The following is a 22,168-nucleotide window of genomic DNA, read 5'->3' as shown; positions in this document are numbered from 1 at the left end:
GCAGGGAACTGGGCCCTGGAACTCTATCGCTTGCAGCTGCACACGACCCGTTGCAGGCACAATGACCACGGGTGGTTAGCCCTGAGTGAATCTCTTTGCGGGGCCTTTGCGTATGTGTCAGCTCTGTGGCGAGCACAGTGTGGCTCCCCGCAGGAGGAGGAGGCAGAAAGGGTGGGGATTATTTTTATCCACATGTGGTCACTGAGGAGCCTTCAGGCTCTGCTTAAGTGGAGGAGTGACACAGAGCCACTTGCAGGTAACATTTCAGGGGTATTATGCTTAAAACTGCCTTAGGTGCAGGAGTGAAAGTAAGTCCAGTGACTTACCGGTACGCTGGGGCCAGCTCTGGCCCCCGGAAGGGGCGGGGCCTAGGGCAGAAGGGGCGTGGCTGAGGGAGTCCGAGCCAGCCCCAGCCCACCCTGTAAGGTAAGTGCCCCCCCCCCCCCCCCGGGTAGCAGCAGCAGCCCTGGGCTCTGGGGCTATTTAAAGGGCCCATGGCTCCCCTGCTTCTACTGCCCCAGCCCTGTAAATAGCCGTTGGAGCCCTGGAGTAGCGGCGGTGGGGCTCTGGCGGCTATTTAAAGGGCCGGAGCGGTAGAAGCAGCGGGAGCCCTGGACTTATTAAATAGACCCCAGAGCCCCGCAGCCCTACCCCAGGGCTCCAGCAGTGGGGCTCTGGTGGCAATTTAAAGGGCCTGGGGCTCCAGCCCCTGCTGGGAGCCCCAGGCCCTTTAAATTGCCCCCTGGGGAAGCCGGGCCGCCCTGGTACGGCAAACCGGCTCTTGCCGGTACGCCGTACCAGGGCATACCGGCTTACTTTCACCTCTACTTAGGTGCTCCACTCACCAGGCCCACATCAGGGAAGCACCATGTGGGAGACCTGAGGGAGATGCGATTTGACCTTCAGGGCAAGGGGAGGCTGGGATGATTCTTAACCCATTCTCTGCTAGCTCCTAGGAGGCGGTGGGGGGAAGGCTTCTTTTGCAATGCCAGCATCCTATGAAGTGCTGGCTACTCAGGCAAGACAGGTGGTAAGTGACAGAGCACTGAAGCCGTTAATGTCTCGTTCTCCCTCTACTCATAGCAATTCTGGAGCCTGTGGCACCCCCACCAACCTGTCTGTGGAGGTGATCACAACCAGAGTGATGCCGCCGGCGTGATGCAGCATGCCACTGAGGGCGGGGCATGGAGAAGTCCTCTGGGATCCCCTATTGTGCTTGCGCACACGCACGCACACACACACACACACACACACACCCGACTAGTGAGGGGAGTGTCAAAGAAGTTCAAAGGTTTGGCTCAACTTGAATGCTTTGCTTGGAAACAGGCCACGGACAGAATGAACTCTGGGGGTTGCTCACCCTTTATATGTGGTCTCTCCATGTCAGGATTGGGATTCCTTAGGGGTGTGTGTGTGTGTCTACACTGCTGCAGCCCCTGCGGCACTAAATCTGGTATACGGATTAATCGGCTGGTACCTTTCACCAGCACTGTCCTCCACCCTAGGAGACGGGACCATGCAAAATCAATGCACCCCCACTGAATGGGGACCAGGGCGAAGTTCTCCGAGAATTGGTTTTGTCCTTTTGGCATTGGAAGTGATGCTGGCAGCCTAGTGAAAAATCCCCCTACCCTGAGCCCCCTTCCCCTGCTGTAAGCCATAGGAGGGGATGGGGGAGGGGGAGGAAGAGCGTGGGCGGTGGAAGGAGCTGTGGTTGCCAGATGTGTGAATTGCTGCTGAGCAGAACAAATGCAACCCAGCCGCTTTGCAGCTCAGGTGACAGAGCTAGAACACTGACCCTTTCCTGTTGCTTTTCTCAATCCTCAGCTGACCCTCTGATTGCTTCCCCTCACTTGACACCCAGGGGCCTCCTTTGAGAGTCTTTGAAACGACAGAGCTAGCTGACACTGGAATGAAACATAAAACAAGGGGACAGTGGGCCCACCAGAATGCTGGCCAACCAGAGCACGTTCACCCCACCCCAAGAGCTGCCATGTGCTTGTTTTTAACCCTGCAGGAGAAAAGAATCATGTTGTGACACAACAGAATCACATACCAGCGCTCGGGGCATTGTCATCGCTTAGTGCATAATAATACTGACACTGCCTCACAATAGGGGGAGACTGGATTAATGCATAAGCACCTCAGGCCAATGCCTGCAGCCCAGTTCCTGGAGTCACATGACAGCAGCAGACTCTCAGCTTTAATTAAAAAAAAAGGGTTCTAGCCCTAATGGCTGCAAAGAAAAGCTTGAAAATGTGTAACCAAAGCAGCACTGTCTGCCTGAGTCTGCAGAGAGCCTGAAACAGTAGCTCCAAGCTGTCCCATGGACCTCAATGGCTGTTAACTCCAAGACCCACTGTTCAGGGGGCAGGGCCAAGGACTCTGTGGGAGGAGCAGAAAGAATGCTGCAAACTCAGCCCAGCCAACCCAACTAAATGTACACCCCATTGCTGGGTAAGTGGGGGGTGGGCAGTCTGCTGCTACCCTGCCTCACAGCCACCACTGCTCCATGTAGGGGATGGGGGCCACTGTCATGATTTGCCTGAGGATGTGTATTGCTTTAACACAGCCCCGGGAGGCCCAATGTAGGTGTCACAACAGCCTATATATATGCAGGACTTTTTAAATGACCTACAAGCTGAACTTGACAGACAGATGACAGGCCCCAGAAAATAGTGATTGTGTGCACGCGTGTGTGCAACTGTGTGTGCATGCACGTCACATTTCTGTTGTGGCAGGTTTTATATCCAGAAGCCCTGGAGATTTGGTCACATCTAGGCCTCTGTCAGCGGAACCCGGGACTCCTAGAGAGCTATCCGTGTCAGAGTCACTTCACTACGTTTATGGAAACAGGCCAGAGTTAAAGTAGGGGCTGTAGGAGAGCTCCCCCATTGAAAGCAGAGGGAGGGCTCCCTAGTTGAGATAAGCGGCACTGCCCCAAAGCTCCCCATCCCTCTCAGACACGACCTGATCATAAACCCAGTGAGGTCAGTGGAAAGACTCCCAGTGGCTTCAATAGATCAGGCCCCCAGTGTGGTGAGAGCCCCTCATCTTAGTTCAATCTACTTTAACCACTGACAATAAGGAGTGAAAAGGGCTCCCAGGCTGCAGTGACTCCCTGGCAGTTGGTGAGGCAAGTGTCTCAGAGGCACAACAAGACCAGCCCGTGGGCTGCAAACATGTCACAAGCCTGAGTGCATGTCCTCTGCCCTGCCACTCAAACCTGTGCAAGGGGGAGATCAAAGTGACCCGAGGAGCCGTTCACACAGCGCTCCCACAGAGGAGGCTGGGCGCCCCAACCCCTCAACAGCCTCCTCCTGAACCCGTCTCAAGAACAAGACTCTGCTTGAAAAGGGCAACTGTTTCCGTTGGTAAAAGGCGAGATGTGTCCACCTGGGGATGTGTGACTGCAGACTGAGGCTCTGAGCTAGGCCCTGCTGGAGAGTCTGCCCTTCATCACCTGGCCGTGCTCCAGCCCCCAGCACGGTGCTGCTGTCCTGGAGGCACGCTCTATCTCCATGGTACGAAGGGTCACGCTGCTGTCTCTGTATAACCTGCCACATCCCACCTCCAAACAGCCCACCTGGTGCCAGGAGGGGGCGCGCTGCAGCTGGAGGGTCTGGCCTTCTCCCTGCACTTAGCATGGAAAAGAGAGGGAGGCGATTAACTCATCCTGGGCACCAAGCGGAAATGTGCTGGGAGGGACGCTGGGGCTGCTCAGCCGGCTTTTATACCAGCTCTCAGTGCTGCTGGCCAGAGCATTCTTCCCTGCTCTCCGCTATAAACCTCACTTGGGTTCTAGCGTCTCACAGGGGCGGGGAAAGAGCAGGCTGGGCTGGAGGGAAAATCAGCCACATCACAGCACAGCTGGCTCCCAAGCCCAATACGCTGGGCAAAGCTCGCCAGCCTCAGCGGAGCTGAGCAGGTTGGATTCCATGGCCGCCAGCGGGCCTGTCAGCAGAGCCCTTTGAATGTCCTGACACGCGTACCAGCGCTCCCCTCGGGGCCTACCTCTAGTGTGCCCAGCTAGACAAGGGGGCCGGCTGACAGCTGCTTCAGAGCTTGCAACAATTGGCCTGTGGGCGGTGTTGGGTGCTCTTCCCCCCCCTCCACCCCCTGCTGCATGTGTGGCAGAGCTGTTGAAGGTGGTCCCCTTCTGGGACTCTCTCTTTGGTGCTGGGCTCTCTCCCCCCGCTTCTCCCTTGATTTTTTTTCCATCTGTTTTTTCTTTTCTTTTTTTTTTTTTGCAGGGGTGGGAAGGGGAGTAACACGTGGCAAGAAGCTACTGCAGGAATCTCCAGCTGGGCTGGAGATGCAGCCACCATTCCCTCCTCCAGAACGCAGGGTAGCCTGTCCTCATGCCTCTGCTCTCCCACTTCCCCCTCTTTACCTGTTAGATCACAAACGGGCAGGAAGCCAATTGAAGGGCCAGTCCTTAGGCAGGCACCTTTGCACACTAAAGAATAACAAAAACCCACCTGTTATACAGGGCTTTTCAGTCACCACTCTCAAAGTGCTTTACAAAGGACACCCGTATCCTTATCTTACAGATAGGGAAACTGAGGCTCACACCGACAGAGGGACTTGCACAAGCACCCAGTAAATCAGCAGCACAGTCAGGAACAGAACCCACATCTCTTGAATCCCAGAGGAGTGCTTTAACCGCTAGGCTACACTGCCACTCTTACACCATGTTATTCATGTGATCCCCCCAAAGAGGGTGAGCCAGAATCTCAGTTCCTGTAAACCAGCACAGCTCCCTTGAAGTCAATGCTGATTACACCAGCTCTGAGTTTGGCCCAGAGACCCTGAGGTGAGTCAGTGGCTAGCGAAGCAGCCTTGTCAGTGGGTCAAACAAGCTGTCCGAGCCCTGATGCTCTGACCGGCACTAATGAAATCCTATGGTTATGCAGCCAGCAGGGCTGTGAGACCTCTTTAAGGCCTGGTGTCACTCATTCACCTTGTGTATGTGGAGTCACACGGTAAAATGCCATGGCCCACCTGAGATTAGTACACACCACACTGGCTACTAAATGGCTGGCTCACAGGCCATCCCTCACTGGTGTGTTGGTGCACCTTCCCTCTCAGTCAGTCAGGATGGCCCGTCGCACAGTGCCAGGCGGTCGAGCTAGCTAGGCCATTAATGCAACTTCCCTTGCGTGGAATGAGGTGGGGTGATCAGTGAGGGAGCAAAAGAAAGGGCATTGTTTGCTCAAGTCACACAAAGGCTCCTCAAAGGTCAGAGCACCTCAGACCCTCCCCCCACCCTACCGAATGGCTCCTGCAGGGGGGTGGAATAGACATGGCCGATTCTAGCAGCATCTCCACTGAATGGCTCTGGGACGTGAGCATGCTCTGTGTTTCCTGAGGATCTCTCTGTTTGTTTCATTATACTAGGGGTGGGGTAAGAGTAGGGTGACCAGACAGCAAATGTGAAAAATCAGGACAAGGGTGGGGGGTAATAGGAGCCTATATAAGAAAAAGAACCAAAAATCGGGACTGTCCCTATAAAATCAGGACATCTGGTCATCCTAGGTAGGAGAGAAAAGCGGCAGTGGCTCGGGCAGGACCCGGAGGAGTACCAGATGTGTCAGGGTCCAGCCTGGACTCCGAAACTGGCACTAGGACCATGGGGGGTCTGGGGGAGTGGGAGGAGGAATGTAATTATATCTGCCCAATCCTATCCCAAATGAGTTACAAACCAATCAGAGCCTCCTGGCACACAGGAGGCAGCTGAGACCAGTGTCTTACGTAAGACCCAAAGCTGAGCCATCCCGTCAGAGGCCCTCTTACTCCTGTCCCACACCCACAGCCATCACTCACTTCAGCGGCAGTTGAGGATGCACAGCCTCCATTCAGCAGCAAGCCCCAAACATGCTGAAGTAAGTCCCATGCATTTACCTGTTCCCCAGATTCATAGCAGATTTTCACCCCACCTCTAAAACCTTCCACCCAGGCCCACCGTTTGGCCTCCAAACCTGCACCAACTTCCCAGCTGATCCCCAAGCCTCCACCCATGCCCTCCAATTGGATCTCTACCCCACCCATCCTCCCAACCTGAGCCTCCACTTTCCCCTACAGATCTCCCCAGCCTTAGCCATCTCCTCAACCTGGTTCTCAAACTCCCCCCTCGTTCCCCCGGTAACATTACTGACGTTTGTAAACGTTCATTCAATTACTTCATTTCCCTCCGCTATGGTTCAGACGTCACAGCTTCCTGGAAATACCACAGGGAAAGCCCGTTCTTCCTGTATAGAGCAGCCAACAAGGACCAAGATCGGCAACAGCACAAGAAAAAACATCTGTTCTCTTACAAGCGACTTCCACCTCCCCATGTTCAGCTAAAGAACCCCCTTGAAGAATTTGTACTTTTCCCTTCGCTAGCAGTTTATTCTCCAGTAACTCCTGCACCGTCTTGGAGCTTTGGTAGCTGAGAACATTTTCTATGAAGGATCAGAAATGTCCTACTAATGACAAATCTCACATAGCGCCTTTCATCCATAGATCTCAAAGCCCTTTACAAAGGAGGTTGAGCATCATTATCTCCAGCTGACAGATGGGGAAACAGAGGCACTGAGAGTAACTCGCCCAAGATCACTCAGTAGGTGAGTGACTGCGCCAGGAATAGAAGCCAGGTCTTCTGGCCTCCTACACCAGTGGGGCCCCTTGCCTTAACCTGACTGGAGACAGAAAGAAAAGACCCTATAGGGGAAATCATCTCAAAGTGCAAAAAGGTTTTAATAAAACTGAAAACATATATACAAAAGTTCTTGGTAGTTTTCTGTAATGTAAAGCACCATTAATTCCACAGTACTTTGTGTCTCTGCTACCCTGACACCCCTCCCAGTAAGCACCAGTGACTCTCTTGAAACCTGGTTTAGCACCAAGGGGCTGCCATCTTATTTAGCACCAAGGGGCTGAAGCTGGCCCATGAAACACACATTCTCCCTCCCCTCCCCACCAATGCATTTTAAGCACCGACCAGCTGCCCCTTTGGAGTGTTTGAGCCCCCAAGCTGGCCCTGGCCCTGGCCCTGCAGAAGTAAACAGTGACATTGGAAAGGGAGGGAATTCAGAGCTCATGTCTGGAAGTTATTCAGCATTAAAGATTCCTGCTCCTCTCTGGGGAGACACAGGGACACCACACACTGTAAATACACAACAGCTGGGTTGGCAGTCTGTGGCTTCTAAAAAGAGAGGGAGAAGAATTCAATTGCTAGTTCCTTCACTCCTAAACCTCACCCCCAGCATGCGGCTCCTCACAACTCCCCCAAGCCCGACTCTGGAGCCTTTCCCCACTCCACTGGGCCGGGAGAGAGGAATTCCAGTCTCCATGTTCCTCACACCCTGGTATTCCATCAGATGCATGGGGCCCCTGATTAGGACCAACCTTCCTTGGAGGGACCCTGCTTTTCATACCAGTTATGCTAATGCAAGCTGATCTGAGGGTCAGGTGGGGAAGAGGCTGGGACTCGATCCTTTCCCCTCAGCTCCTCATCCTGAGTAAATCAGGGGCAGCAATATGAACGAGAGCGAGACTGGCCTGCAGTGCTCTCGTGTTCACCTCTCCTTTCTTTCCCTCTGATGTCTTTCTGGTGTGAGCTTAGTCCTGTCGAAAACGGACCCAGTGACAGCCTGGCATCTCGTCTTTACTGTGTCCTCAGGACACGTAGGGAGGGGGTTGCGAAAGCACTCAGAGCTGATTCAGCTGCCAGCGAAGCCAGTGGCAAAGCTCCCTTTGATGTCAGTGGAAGCAGAGCTAGGTCAGCGCTGAGGGCCACTGAAAACCCCGGCGGTCACGCACAGGCAGTGGCAGCACAAGCTTTGCCGTGCAGCCCTGCCAACGTGTCTCACCCCTGACTGCAAGGGGTGGGAGTATATTTCAGTCTCCATGGCTTCTCCACAGAGATCACCAGCAAAGGAGACAGAGTCAGCAGTGGGGACGTTTTAATGATGTGGACACCTGTTCACTGGGAGCAGGACTGAGATGCCCAATTCACCTGGTACAGGTTACGAACCAACCACTGGCTATCCCTCTTCCATTGGAGTATCAGGGAGATTCTGGACAGAAGCTGACCCTGTGCATTAGGGGTGTAACCTACCACCAGACTCAGCCAGTCCCTCCCTATTGTGTTTTCAATAGGATTGGAGGTGGGATTTGAAAGGAATGATTGACTCCTAGCAGACCTGTTCCAGCCACACCCCTGGGACTGTGGCAGTGGAATCCAGTGCCTGATTCTCTTCTCACCCCAGCATGCAGTAGGGGGAACTCTGCAGAAGTTGATAATCACACTGGTGTAAATCTGGTGGGGGTGAGGGAGCAGAATCAGGTGTTTCAGCCTCCAGAAAAGGAACAGTCCAAAGCTGGGATGGCTTTGAACCTAACACGGGAGTTGAGACTGGAGAGCATCCCACGGGAGGCTTGGAGGAGAGCTTTGCTGATGGCCGCCAGGGTCTCGCTCTCTTTCAATACTTAGGGCTAGATCCACAGCAGGTGTACCTGGGTATAACTCTGTTGACTTCAGTGGAGCGACACCGATTTACACCAGCAGAGGATCCGGTCCTCTATGTCCCAGATGAGCGATAGTCTACACAGCCAGGGACTGTACCATCACTCCCTTGCTTTGTATCGTTATCTGTGTCCCTACCGCTGAGTTAGGCTGTGGGAAGGCTCACCTGGCCTAGCAAGACCAGGGGTGACCTGAGGCACCCCCTATTCAAGGTGAATGGGGCTTACCTGGAAGTCAATGACACACTTTGAATGAGGATGGCCCTGATTTGGCTAGCTGGTGTTTTCTTTCAGGCTCCCTGGTGCCCTCCCATCTCATGACCCTCCCAGGTAGTCCCCAGTCCATTTCCTCCTTTGTGGTTTGCAGTGATTGCGGGCAGTGAAAAGAGAAAGAGAGAGAGAGAGAGAGAGAAGGACAGAGAGGGAGGAGGGCAGTCATTCCAGGCTGGGCTTGATCAAGTAGCCGCTGAAGGTGATGTAGATGTCCACATCATCACTGTAGATGGCGTTCTCCCGCTCCCGCTTGTAGAGGCGCACCCAGACCTCGTCGTTCTCCCGCAGCTCCAGCATGAGGCTCTGGCTCTGCATGATACTGCGGTCGCTGGGCTGGGCGTACAGGATGACCTGCTCCTGGTCGTTGTGCATGACGTGCATGTAGGTCTCCTTGAAGTTCCAGGTGTGGACGTTTAGGCTGAAGTAGTAGAGACCGGCCGTGTAGCAGTAGAACTTGCCCTTGAACATGTCGAAGTGGCCATAGAGGTTGACAAAGACGGTGTCGTAGATCAGGGCCTGGTAGCCCTCGCTACTGTGCAGTGCCTTCTTGCGGCCCACTGAGAAAGCGGCATACTGGTGCTTGCACGGATCCCCCGGGGCACCCATCTGCCCCTTGCTGCCTTTCTGACCCTGGGGGCCCCGCTCGCCTGGTGGCCCCTCTTTGCCCCATTTGCCTGGATTCCCAGGCTCCCCCCGATCTCCTTTGTCTCCTAGGAAACAAAGCAGAGGGATGCGCTCCATAAGATACCCAAGTGAGATGTGAAAGCTGCCAAGCACTGGGCTGTCTTGAGGAGGCCAGGGTTGTGGCCAGAAACTAGAGCTGTGTACAGAGGACCTGATTCATCCCTGTGCAGGCACCAGCACAGCTAGTCTGTGCTTTCCCTGTTCAGGGGTTGTGGGGGCTAGTGCAGCTTCCCACACAGGCTATGACACCCCTAACTTGTTACCCTGTTTCACGAGTCTCTTTGGGGCTTTGCAGGAACACAAACTTCCTTGAGCACCGGTTCCCCCGGCCACCCCTCCCTGCTCTGGCCCCAGAATGCCCCCAGTGCTGGGAGTTGTTGTGGAGGTGGTTCTGAGCGCCCCTATGCCTAGCTAGCACAAACGGGCTGCAGAGCAATGATGAACTGGGCCCAAAGAGCAGAATCTCCCATTCAGTGCCAGGACTCACCATGCATGCACATCCTATGCATTAAGCCTCAAATGGGGACCCTTGAGAAAGTAGCTGATCTGCACCGGAAAGCCACCCCCATTCCACTCTGAGCTAAGCCAGCAGGAGCTGCCTGGAGCAGGTCTTGGCTGGGAGTCACTCTTTGCAAATATGAGTGTGGGGGTGTTCATGCAAGCATCCTCCTAGCTGCTTGGGGAGAAAAGTGAATGTTAGAGCTCATGTCATTCCCCTCCTCCCTCTCCCAGATGACATGAGGTCCATGGAGATGGCCTCCCATTAGCCTTCCCTGCGCAGGACATTAGTGGTGGCACTGTGCCTTTGTTAACGGCACACCCTCTCCTTCTTCCTGGCTGGGCAAAGACCCGCTGCTCCCTCCCTCTGCATTACAGGGCATTTTGATCCTGAAGTAGGTTCAGATTGGCAAGAGGCAACTGCTGATGCTTCTCCCCCAGTGGCAATAAACAGGAGCCAGTGGAAAGCAGGCGAAGAGGTGGCTCCCCTGAATTCAGAGGCTACAGCAGGAAGACTGCTGGGTTCAGGGGGAAACTGGCATTCTACAGGCTGATTCCACCTCTCTGGCTACATGGGCATAAGTCTACATGTACCAGCATGGGCACTTACCCTTCATAATGACAGACAATTAGACGTCCATCAGTCTGGACATCAGGCACTGGATATGCTGGGGCATGCCTTTCAGTCTGGCAACTAGGTGTTTGATGGGTATAACTGATGCACTGTTGCCCTTCAGTATGGTGAACATGAAGTCACTGGTAGTCTGTGGGCACCTGGTATGCCAGCTCAGAACCTTACCTTTCACTACAGTGATGCTGGTTCCCAAGCAGACCTTGGGTCCCAGGCACACTGGCTTGGCACTTACCCTTCAGTATGGTGATGTTGATGTATGGACGCACTTCCGGCATTGGGTACAGTGATGAATGGCGTCCGGCAGGGCCGGGGGTGACCTCTGAGGAGCCATGGGAATCCGGTGGGTCGCAGCAGCGTCTGCAGCCATTTGGGAGGGTTGTTGCTTCTTTGGGGTCAGGCTCATCGGTAGGTGCCCCAAATACAAACAGAGGGAGCACAAGGAAGGCCACGCGAGCTTGTAGCTGAATCATTACCATAGTGACCTGGAAGACATGAGCCAGTAAGAGAGAGAGAGAGAGACAGAAGAAGGGGATGACTGAGCCAAGGCAGAGGCAAACATGAAAGGACAGGGCACTGCACCTCCATTCTCTGTGGCTAAAGCCAGTTCATTCATCGCGGGAGCAGAGAGGGAAGGAAGGAGACAGAAAGACAGAGTTCGTAACAGTTCTATAGAGAGCTGCTACTTTGGAGTCTAATACATGCCTGTCCCTGGAGGGCTAAGGCTGCAGTCCAAGCCGCAGTGGCGTCACTGCTAGGGCGCCTGACTCCCTGGAGCCTGGGGTCCTGCCACTAAGAGGAGGCCTGTCCTCCAGAACCTAGAGCACCAGCGCCCATAGTGTAACCACTGGAACCCAGGGCACCAGCGCCCAGGGATTCAATCTTCAGGCTGCAATAAAAGGAGAAGAGGCAAATCCAAGAGCCCCTGGTGATGAAAACAAACTCAGGTCTCAGAGGTTAGCTCTGCGATAAGGGTTGTGACCTTACAACACTGAAAACATCCTGCTTGGGTCATTTGCTCACCTCATACCGCTGGCAAAGCTGAAACCATACCTACTTCTGAGCTGACATATCTGAGGGGTCACGGAGGGGGAAAAGCACATTGCCAGGGTATTCTTGAGCTGTCTGCTGCTATCAGGAAGGACAGGAGTTCTGGTAGGGGAACGATAAATCTGTTAGCTCATGAGAGCATCAAATCAGTTTCTAACCTTGGGGGAGGGTCACAGACAAACTTCTTGGGGCTCACTCAGCAATGGGTATTTTCTTTAATTGGAGTCTTGCTCGAAATCCCATTAGAGAGCATCTAACCAGCTCACACCCCAGGGGTACTGTTCCATCACCGCCAAGCTCACAAGGTGCAGCCAAGTGACCTGCTCACAGGACTAGAAACCACATGCTGCTGAGTCCTCTGCCACTGACTGAGTCTGTGACCTTGGCCAAGTCACTTCCCCCTGCAGCTCATGGGATTAGCAATATTTCCATACCTGGGAGGGGAGGGGTGTTTGAGGCTTAGTTAGCAGTGGCCAACTTCTGCTCTCTTGGACAGAAGCCTGGGGCAGGCATCCGAGAGCCACATCTGGCCCTGCGGTGCTGCCACAGCAGGAGCCTTCCAGCTGTGGAGGGGCAGCAAGGGGCAGCGCCGAAGGGGCCGGGATAGGCACGTGTGGTTGCTCAGCTCTGCCCGGTCGAGCCTACACCGGGGCTGGAGGGCCCCAGCGAGGCGGGCGAGCCGCGCTTGCGATCAAACCCGCAGCCCTCGCCCCTCCGCCCCCGGCTCACCCTGCAGAAGAGGCGACAGGCCGCCGCCGGAAGGGTCCCGTGCGCTGCGAGCCGCTCACTCCCCGCTGCTGGCCGGGCAGCCTCTGCTAGCGCCGCTCGCCCCGAGTCCCATGGCGCGGGAAGCTCGCTGCTGGCAAAGGCACCGCAAACCGCTGGCTTCGGCGCAGAGCCGGGCTGCGCCTGCCTCCCTCCCTCCCCGCCCCCGGCGCGCCCCCGGCGCGCCCCCTTCTCCCCGCGGCCCGGCTCGCTCCGCACCGCCGCCTTTAACCCTTGCCTGGGGCAAGCTGGAAAGCGAGGAGACCCCCCCCCCCAGCCCCGGGCCCTGCCTTCAGGCCCCCAGGGACAGTGGCAGCAGCTGCCTGCCCGGGGAGAGCTCGGGTTTGACACGCACAGGGGCATTGGGCAAGTCCCCGTCCATCACTTGCCCCTCTGGCCAGGACAGTCCCTCCAGGCCTGACCTTTCCCTGCCTGCCTCCTCTGCTCTGCTGTGGTGCACAGCGTCCCCCAAGCCCTGTACAAACATCCCCCCGCCCTCCCCTGCGTTAGCCCCCCTGCTGCCGCTGGGGCAGAGCTGTTGCTCACCCCCCAGGCCCCAATCCCTACTGGGTGGCTAGGGCAGGCTTTCCCCAGTGTTCCCTCCTCTGCTCCATTCCTTACAGCGCCTCCTGCTGATCTGTCTCTTCCCTGTTTTGGTTCCCTCCCTGGCGGGGGCACAGACCAGTCCCCTCTCTGGTGCACGGGTCACATCCTCTGCCTGAAATCTTCTCCAGAAAGGGTGTCTCCAGCTGGAAACGCTCTGGTACATGACCTCGCTGGGGAAAGCCCACGCCACCAACTCTTCTCTCGAGCCAGATGTGTACGTGGCTCTTTGTAGCCAGCCCTGGGCTATCTCGTCACGCCATCTGTGGTGGGCCTTGCGTGAGGGGCCTGGGGCTGAGATGCTGTGCTGTTGCAAGGTACCCTTTGCCCTCAGTTCCCCATGCAGCTAAGCCAGAGGCCTTCCAGGCGTCTTCTCTAGCTAGACTTGGCTCAGGCCTGGGTGGCCGGGGTGAGCAAAGCGATTTCCCCCTCCACCCTGCGATTATAAATGCCGACTCAGCAGGTTTGCTCCACTCCTGTAATTCCAGAGGAAAGCTGGAGAATGTTTAACAGGCCATGGGAGCCTGAGGAAAGGAAACATTTTTCCGATTGTTTAGTTTGGGAGTCAGAGGCAGTTACAGCCGGCTCGCTTCCCGAGGAGTAGCTGGGGCTTGGCAGGAACCCCAGCACCACTGGAGAAGCAAACAGGAAGGCTGGGAAAATATGTGCAGAGAGCATAGGACGGAGGAGGGAGGGGAAGCACTGGGGATGTTATTGACCTCCCTGCTGTACTGGAACCCCACAAATGAATGCACATAGATGAATGCCCCTTTCGTCCCAGCCAGCAGGGTGGCCTCACCAGGGCAGAGGGGCTCTTCAGCAATTCACAACAGTACTCCTGACTTTTAATCTAGGTTCTGCCATTGACCTGCCTGGTCACCACTCTGTGCCTCACTTTCCCCATGTGTAAAATGGGGATGCTAGGCCAAATTCCCTGCTAATGGAGCTGTGACAGAGATCATAGCCCAAGGACCCTGAATTGCCTCCCTCCCATGGCTAGTGGTGAGGCTTAATTAGGGTTGGGAGCATCCTGTGGGGTGTGAAAGTGAAGCCACAGCACAGTTAATATGAAGGTAGAGCCAATCTCTGAGTCATCTTGGCCTAGCTCCTCTGGGAGCTATTGAATATTTCCAGGTAGGATATTTTCCAGCCCCTTTTGCAGCTTTGCACCTTATCTATGGGCGACGTTTTCCTTGGAGCAGTGGCTGAAGGTTGGCTTCCATCTTCTCTCCAGCCTTCTTGCTACACTCTTGTGAGCTAGCGGGGTAGGTGAAAACACAGTTTACTGAAGAGGTCATGGGCTATTTTATCATCTGATCAGAAGCACATGGGGAATCCACAGGGCTTTGCACACGCGCACACACACACGCTTTCTCTCTGCCTTGAAGCCAACACAGGAAAGCTCTTGCCAGATTGGATTCCAGTACTCTCTGCTAAAGTGCAGCTGCTCCCCCCCTCGGACAAAACCTGGAGAGTGAAAGAAATGAACTTCCCCAATGTCCCCTTCATTACATTGTCCCTCCCCACCCATCACATGCACATGACTCCTAACTTATCTACAGGGACTGACCCACTGCCCTGTCTCCTCCCTCCCACCCCCAATCCCCTGCAAGTGGCCCCTAACCTATCTAGAAGGACTACTGACCCCTTCCTGGCCTAATCACAGGAGCTCCTCCAACCCTCTGCAGTCCAAGCTCTCCGCTCTGCTCCTTTTCCATTTCTCTCTGTCTAGGGTGACCAGACAGTAAATGTGAAAAATCAGGACAGGGGTGGGGGTAATAGGAGCCTATATAAGAAAAAGACCCAAAAATCAGGACTGTCCCTATAAAATTGGGACATCTGGTCACCCTATCCTCTGTTTCTCACACACACGTACACATTCTTTGCCTTGCATCTTCCACAGCCACTGAGCAGAGCTGGCTTTTTCTCTAGGCTGGAGGCATTATGCATATCTAGACACAGGCAAATAGCCCCTTCCCACTTCTTCCCAGCCACTTATCCTTTATCATTAAGTACCTTTTCTATTGCCAACCCTTCCTACTCTCCGGGTACTTTGCCTTGTGAGTGGAAGACAGGGAACCCCTTACCTCTGAACCCCTTAAGAGAGGCCCTGCACTGAGCTACGTGTATCCTCAGCTGCTCCTTGTTAGCACTGCCAGAGGAAGGGGTGAGAGGAGGCCCAGCTGATTGAAACCAGCTGCTGGCTAAGGGCTCTTATGTAATTACTGTCTTTTCCATCCTCCCTTGGAAGATGGTCTGGTCCTTTGTGAGTTCCTCCTCCACGCTCTGGACTGTACCAGGCTGAGCAATCTCCCCTCCCCCCACATCATTACTTGTTCAACTCAAACAAACAGTTCAAACAGCTGATTCCCCTTTTAGAGCAGGACCTACTCCTTAGGAGCAGAGCCAGCTCTGTCCTGGAAAGGAGTGAGTGCTTTCCAATAGCACAGGGGGTTGTTAGTCAGAATTTTCTGTTCTCTTCCCAACCCTGCTACTGACTCACTGTGTTACAGGCACGTCACTTAGACTCTCCTGGCTTTAGTGAAATGGGCCGATAGGCCAAGATATTGAAAAATGACCAGTCATTTTAGGTGCCTAAATATTTGGGTACCCAAAAGATACCATAAAGGGGCCTGATTGTCAGGAAGTGCTGAGCTCCTGCCCTCTGACAACCAAGCCCCTTTAAGGCAGCTCAGGTTGGGCCCTCCAGAATCACTAGTAACATCTGATCATCTCGGCCCTAATTCCTACCTTGTAGGAGTGTTATGAAGCTAAATTACTATATGTTTGTAGACCCTCAGAGGCCTGTGTTCTACACACCCAGTGCAGTGCCACCCACAGCTCTGCCGGAGGCTGAATTAAGGCTAGATGGAGCCTGAATTGAGAGAAGGAGAGCCCCAGACTGGTCCCAGGTTCAGAGTAGCAGCCGTGTTAGTCTGTATCAACAAAAAGAACAGGAGTACTTGTGGCACCTTAGAGACTAACAAATTTATTTGGTCATAAGCTTTTGTAGGCTAAAACCCACTTCATCGGATGCATGCTGTGGAAAATACAGTAGGAAAATATATATACACAGAGGACATGAAAAACTGGGTGTTGCTGTGCCAACTATAATGAGACTAATCGATTAAGGTGGGCTATTATCAGCAGGAGAAAAAAAACTTTTGTAGTGATAATGAGGATGGGCCATTTCCAACAGTTGACAAGAAGGTGTGAGTAACAATAGGGGGAAAATTAGCATGGGAAAATAGTTTTTACTTTATGTAATGACCACACACCAAAAACACTAACCCAGGAACCTATCGTTGCAACAAAGCCCGTTGCCAACTCTGTCCACATATCTATTCAAGGGACACCATCATAGGACCTAATTACATCAGCCACACCATCAGAGGCTCATTCACCTGCACATCTACCAATGTGATATATGCCATCTTGTGCCAGCAGTGCCCCTTTGCCATGGAAATTGGCCAAACTGAACAGTCTCTATGCAAAAGAATAAATGGACACAACTCAGACATCAAGAATTATAGCATTCAAAAACCAGTTGGAGAACACTTCAGCCTCCCTGGTCACTCAATTACAGACCTAAAAGTTGCAATTGTCCAACAAAAAGACTTCAAAAACAGACTCCAACGAGAAACTGCAGAATTGGAATTAATTTGCAAACTGGACACCATTAAATTAGGCTTGAATAAAGACTGGGAGTGGATGGGTCATTACACAAAGTAAAAACTGTTTTCCCATGCTAATTTTTCCCCTACTGTTACTCACACCTTCCTGTCAACTGTTGGAAATGGGCCATTGTCATTATCACTACAAAAGTTTTTTTTCTCCTGCTGATAATAGCCCACTGTAATTGATTAGTCTTGTTATAGTTGGTATGGCAACTCCCATTTTTTCATGTTCTCTGTGTATATATCTCTTCCTACTGTATTTTCCACTGCATGCATCTGATGAAATGGGTTTTAGCCCACGAAAGCTTATGCCCAGATAAATGTGTTAGCCTCTACGGTGCAATAAGTACTACTGTTCTTTTTCCAGACTGGTCCGTGTCCTTTGGAGGGCAGCTGCAGGATTTTTGGGCCCCTTTGGAAAATGTAAGGCGCTGCCTTCATCAATGTTTGCTTCTGCATTCGTCTGCTCTTCCTGCGCAGCAGCTCAGTGCGATGACGCTTGCTTCACGGTGCACAGATGGTGACATTGCACCACTGCGTCTGCCCCATTTGCAGGGCCTTGCGCCCAGGCCCCCACAGCAAGGAGCATGTTAAAGTCACTTAGATGAGAGGGGTCTTACGGACAGCTGGAGCGCAGGACCGGTTTGGGTTCCCATCTAAGCTGTTTGCTCAGTACTGGCTATTGACATAGGGGGTCCCATTTGGTCACATGACCCACTCCCCTCCCATTCACCTCATGCCCAGCCCCGAAGCCGTCCAGCACACTCAGCTGCCTTGCAAAATTCCACAGTGTCAGAGTGGAGGAGACTGTGCCCCTCCCCGCACAGGGCGCCCCAGTGTGGGGAGACCCCACTTCTGCAGGACAAAACAACCTCCCACTCTGAGGAAATATTCTGCATGCTTTGTGTTGGGCAGCACGTGTGGTAGTGTTACCTTGGCTACTGCTAGGAACTGTCTGCGAGGGAGTGATGGGAATCTCATGTTTTGGGCCTTGATCACCCCTACTCCTGCTCCCCCAAATCCTATTTGCCCTGACAGCTGTGCTGGGAACTGGACAGCCCCTGACGTGGGGGTCGGGGGAAGGCATGCGACCAGGCCAGATAGGGGCCAATGTGAGCAAATAGCTCCCCCTGCAGGAGAAACGGGGAGCAGCACTTACAGCCACAGTTAAACTTTCCCTCTGCTTCAAGCCTTGTCCACACTGGCACGTTCTGTGTCCCGTTGTGAGCAGGAAGTGCAGCTGCCTGTGTTGGCAACACTATAAGTCTTCTTTGTATGGGGCCCAGCCCAAATCCCACTACGGTCAATGGAAAGACTATGCAGTGAGTGTCAGATGAAGCCGTGGTGCCCACGCAGGTTAGCCCTGCCTACTGCAGCACTTAAAAACATGGGTGCAGCTGTACCTATGGCTGACAACAGACACAGAATGTGCTAGGCAAGGTGTTGTCCTGTACTGCAGTCTGACCCACAGCCCCTTGCTCCTAATTTAACAGGAGATGCTGATATAACACCATTTGCAGGGAACAGGATGTGTTGCAAGTATGTTTCTAAATGCCCGCATAGGTACCATACATGAGTCAGCATGCACATATATGTTTTACATGTATGCATCCGCGTGTATGTTTTTAGGGTTGCATTTGTGTCTAGAGTAAACCCGATTTTATAGGGACAGTCTAGATTTTTGGGTCTTTTTCTTATACAGGCTCCTATTACCCCCCACCCTTCTGTCCCGATTTTTCACGTTTGCTGTCTGGTCACCCTATTTGTGTCCCACAGGTGGCGCGTACACATATTAGATGGTACATGTTACGCTGAGTGTGCATGTGTTTAGATGGGCGCTGTGACTGTGTTTCTGTGGTGGGCGTTTTGTCTGTCTGGGTATGAGAGCTGTGCGAGGTGGGTGCCTTATGTGTGCGTTTGCATATTTTAAGCTTGGGAAGGCAAAGAACATTAAGTTTTCATGAGCAAATATTTGCATATTTTCCACTCGTTCAAGCAGATAAAGAGTTTCAGTTTTCTATTGCATCCCCAGGAGAGCAGGGAGCATCGAATCTGTTCACATCTCTCTGCATTTTTATCTGTTTGGTTCCCCTGCACCAAGAAATGTTTAGAAACCACCCCCAGCCTGCAACCTTGACCCATGCTCCCAAACAATTCAGAAGCGAAGGCACACGCCATGTGCCTGCGTAGGTTTGCCATTCACCTTATCAGAGCTGCTGTTTTACCATACGGATCGTGTAAACAATGGCTTCCTGAAAATAGCCGAGAAGGACATCAAGTGCAAGCTGTGTAAGCAGCGCAGCCTTGTAACGTGCCCTCCCTTCAGTTAGGCCGAACCCCTCCATGTGGCCCTTTTCATCTCTGCAAAGTTCTCTTCAAAGATCTTACAGCAGCAGGGTATGGTCAAGCAGAGAGCAGGTACAGCTCAGTGATTGTGTGGGTACAGACTGTGTATCATTAGGCTTAGTGGGGGTACATAGGGTGTTGTGTTGTGAGTATATTTTCAAGGTCAGTAATCAGAGCCCAGCTTTGAATGCACACACACATGCGTGTGCTGGTGCGCACACACACACATTCTTGCAGTGCCAGCAGAATGGGGTCCTTCTATTTCTAAGCATCCTGACTGTGATCAAACACAAGCAGGGAAGAGGCATTTCAGGGGCTGCTGGAAGCGCTGTGGCCTCTGCTAGACTTGTAGCTCTGGTCTCTACGTGATAAGAATGAAACCCTTTTGTGTGACGGAGGGTTTGATGGCACCCTTATCTCTGGGTCTCTGCAGCCAGAATAGAAAAATCCATTTCCACGTCTGATTAGAACAAATCCCCCTGAACATGTTCAGAATTCAACTAGCTGCTGTGCATGACTTCAGCCCTTATCGTTCCCAGAGCCAGCTCACTGCAGGGCCCAAACCAGAAGGGATGCACAGGGCCAGCCACATGAATGCAGTTTGCACACGGCAACACGAGCAGACTGCAGCCGTGAACTCACCAGGGGGCGGGGGAGGTAGGGCTGTGGGACAGACTAGTTGAAAATTTTCACTCCCCTTACCCCTGCCCCTGATGAAAAACAGACTTTTCATCAACAAGGAAAAATTCTGCAGACAATTTTTGGTACTACATTTTTTTTCGGACTTTTGATGAAAAAAGTAAAAAAAAAAAAAAAAAGATTGGTTTTCCCATTTTCATTTTCTATTTGTTTTCTCCCCCCATTTTGCAACTGGAAAAAAGGGGGGAACAGGGAGGGAAAGATAGAAAACATGGGAGGGCGAGCTTGTTTCAGTGCAAAAATTAGAACGTGTTGCAATTTTTCACGAAATATCTTGAAAAAATAAAAACAGTTGAACATGTCCCCTCAAACATACCATTTTTCAGCCAGCTCCATGGTGGGAGGCACTGAACGGCCTAGTGAAATCGACAGCACTCTGAGTCCCGTCTGCAGGGCAGAGCAGCCTAGCGTTTCTGCACCTAGGTGTTGCAGGCAAACATGTCTTTGAGGTTTCATTCCTGATCTCTTGTAGCGGAGGGGGCTGCAGAGGTTGACCATGAGCTCCCCCTAATCCATCAACCTGGCAAAGGGTTTCTACTTCATCCTATGGCCAAAGCCAAGGTGGCATGTATAGTACATTGATAATATAATTGACAGCCAGGGATCCCTCCCTCCCTAAGGCAGGAGCTAGAGCAGTCATGTAGCCAGTCTAAAAGGAGATGGAAAACCTTCATGTGTCTGCTCCCCATGTACTCTGAGCTGCCTCTCTCCAGCTGCATCCTCTTCTGGCTGTTACTCTCACTGCTCAGGAATAAGCCACCAGCTGCCTCCCTTCCCAGAAGGTCAATGCCATCTCCACTGCGTCCTCCAGCTGTGCTTCCTGCTTCAGAATTACCCAGCATTGCCCTTGCTGTGATGCCACCTAATAGCAGGATCAAGACATCTACCTATTTACCTCTATCATTGTGGGATCTAGGCCCTTTCCTCTCCGGTACCTGTTGCCTTTTGTACCATGCCATAGACGGGAGCTCTGAAAGTTTGTCATGATCCCTTCTCTTCCTGGTGACCAGATGACAGCTGGAACTTTTTCCACAATCAGAATGGCCTTTTTGGTCTAGCCACTGAGATTGGCTAACTCCCTGCAGTTGCTGTGGGTTTACTCCTTAGACTGCAGACTGCATTAGAGTCCATGAGCGTGTATCTCTGCATGGATTGAGCCTCCAAAGGTATAGGAGAAAGGAGGAGACATGAAAAGCCACCACAACAAGTGATTTACAAGGAAAGAGATCAGATACTATGGCCCTGAAATTTCACGTTGTGATATATACCTATCTTTATATGTGCACCCCTTTCCCGGCCAAGCAAAGGGAATGCATTTCACCAAAGAGAGACGTACAATATCTGGTACAAGGATGGATGCTTCAGGAATCAGAAAAGGGGATTTCTGGGGATTAGCCTTCACTCATGGATTGTCTGGTACCAAGATACTGGGTCCAGGGAGAAGAAAGGATGGGTCTGGGGTGGAGAGAGGGTTATTACTCACAGAAAGTCCAGTGCTGGGACTGCGGGGTTAGGGGTATCAGCCCCAATCCCACCCCCAGTCACAGACAGTCCAGCACCAAGACAGCTGGGTGGTCAGTATCTGTTAACCCTCCCTGACAGTCAGTCCAGCACTGGAAGACACCTACCGTAGTACACTCCTTGCCCAGCCCTGGCTGCTTTCTCTGGGCTTGGCTATCCCCACGTTGACCAACAAGTTCTCATTTAGCCACATACTGATTCTGAGTGAATTTGCTCCTCCGGAACGTGATTCCATTGTGCGGTTGGTCTCACCATTCAAGCCTCCTTTCTCTGCTGTTCCCACTGCATTTTTCTACTTCGGCTTCAAATCTGTTCTGTGTTTTTGGTCTTGTGGCTGCTCCCTACGACGACACAACTAGCCCCTCACAGTCTCGCTCCCTCCCTCTCGGAGGTGCCCCTTGAGCTGAAAAGTATTTCTGCCCTAGAGAGACACCATTTACGCATCCCGCAGGATCCTTCCATATCTCTTGGAGCACTTTCTCCTTTTGGCTGGTCTTTAACACACACACACCCACGCCGCCTCCAATTTCCCCAAAGCCGCCCCCTGGAGGAAGGTGCCCAGAATCCTACTGAAGACTCTGGATAAGTCACTCTTACTGATCGCTGTATCTTAGCAACAGCATTTATAGAAAAGTTCAAGGTATGGGGAGAGGCATTTATCAGAGCCTGCAGGAATGGAGCAAGGTAAAGGGAGAGATGCTCACACATACACCCCCATATGCAGCCACCTTTCCACCACACACATGCAGACAAATCCACCTTCGTACCCATGCAGACCCACCCCTGCATGGACACCCCACGGACACCACCAGAGACAAATCAACCCCTGCACCCATACAGACAACCCCACAGAGGCAAATCAACCCCCTGCACCTGTACAGATACCCCCACAGAGACAAAATCAGTCCCT

At 52.8% G+C, this 22,168-nt stretch overlaps 1 protein-coding gene across 2 annotated transcripts; it reads right to left on the bottom strand.

Moving 5' to 3' along the window:
- Positions 1 to 6,722: 6,722 nt before the first annotated feature.
- C1QTNF6 (C1q and TNF related 6) lies at positions 6,723 to 13,437 on the bottom strand. Of its 2 annotated transcripts, none has more exons than XM_054031954.1 (3): positions 13,034 to 13,437; positions 10,833 to 11,082; positions 6,723 to 9,494 (listed from the first exon to the last, which is right to left on the bottom strand). In XM_054031954.1, the coding sequence occupies exons 2-3, from the start codon at positions 11,074 to 11,076 to the stop codon at positions 8,947 to 8,949; spliced, it is 792 nt and encodes a 263-aa protein (XP_053887929.1). In that variant the 5' UTR covers positions 11,077 to 11,082; positions 13,034 to 13,437; the 3' UTR covers positions 6,723 to 8,946. The 2 variants fall into 2 exon arrangements, with proteins under 2 accessions (XP_053887929.1, XP_053887939.1); XM_054031964.1 differs by lacking the exon at positions 13,034 to 13,437 and adding an exon at positions 12,377 to 12,535.
- Positions 13,438 to 22,168: the final 8,731 nt, after the last annotated feature.

Source organism: Malaclemys terrapin, chromosome 1 (genome assembly GCF_027887155.1).
Source record: "Malaclemys terrapin pileata isolate rMalTer1 chromosome 1, rMalTer1.hap1, whole genome shotgun sequence".
Taxonomy (NCBI): Eukaryota; Metazoa; Chordata; order Testudines; family Emydidae; genus Malaclemys; species Malaclemys terrapin.
The sequence above is the reverse complement of the archived record's forward strand: the minus strand, read 5'-3'. Positions and strand labels throughout refer to the sequence as shown.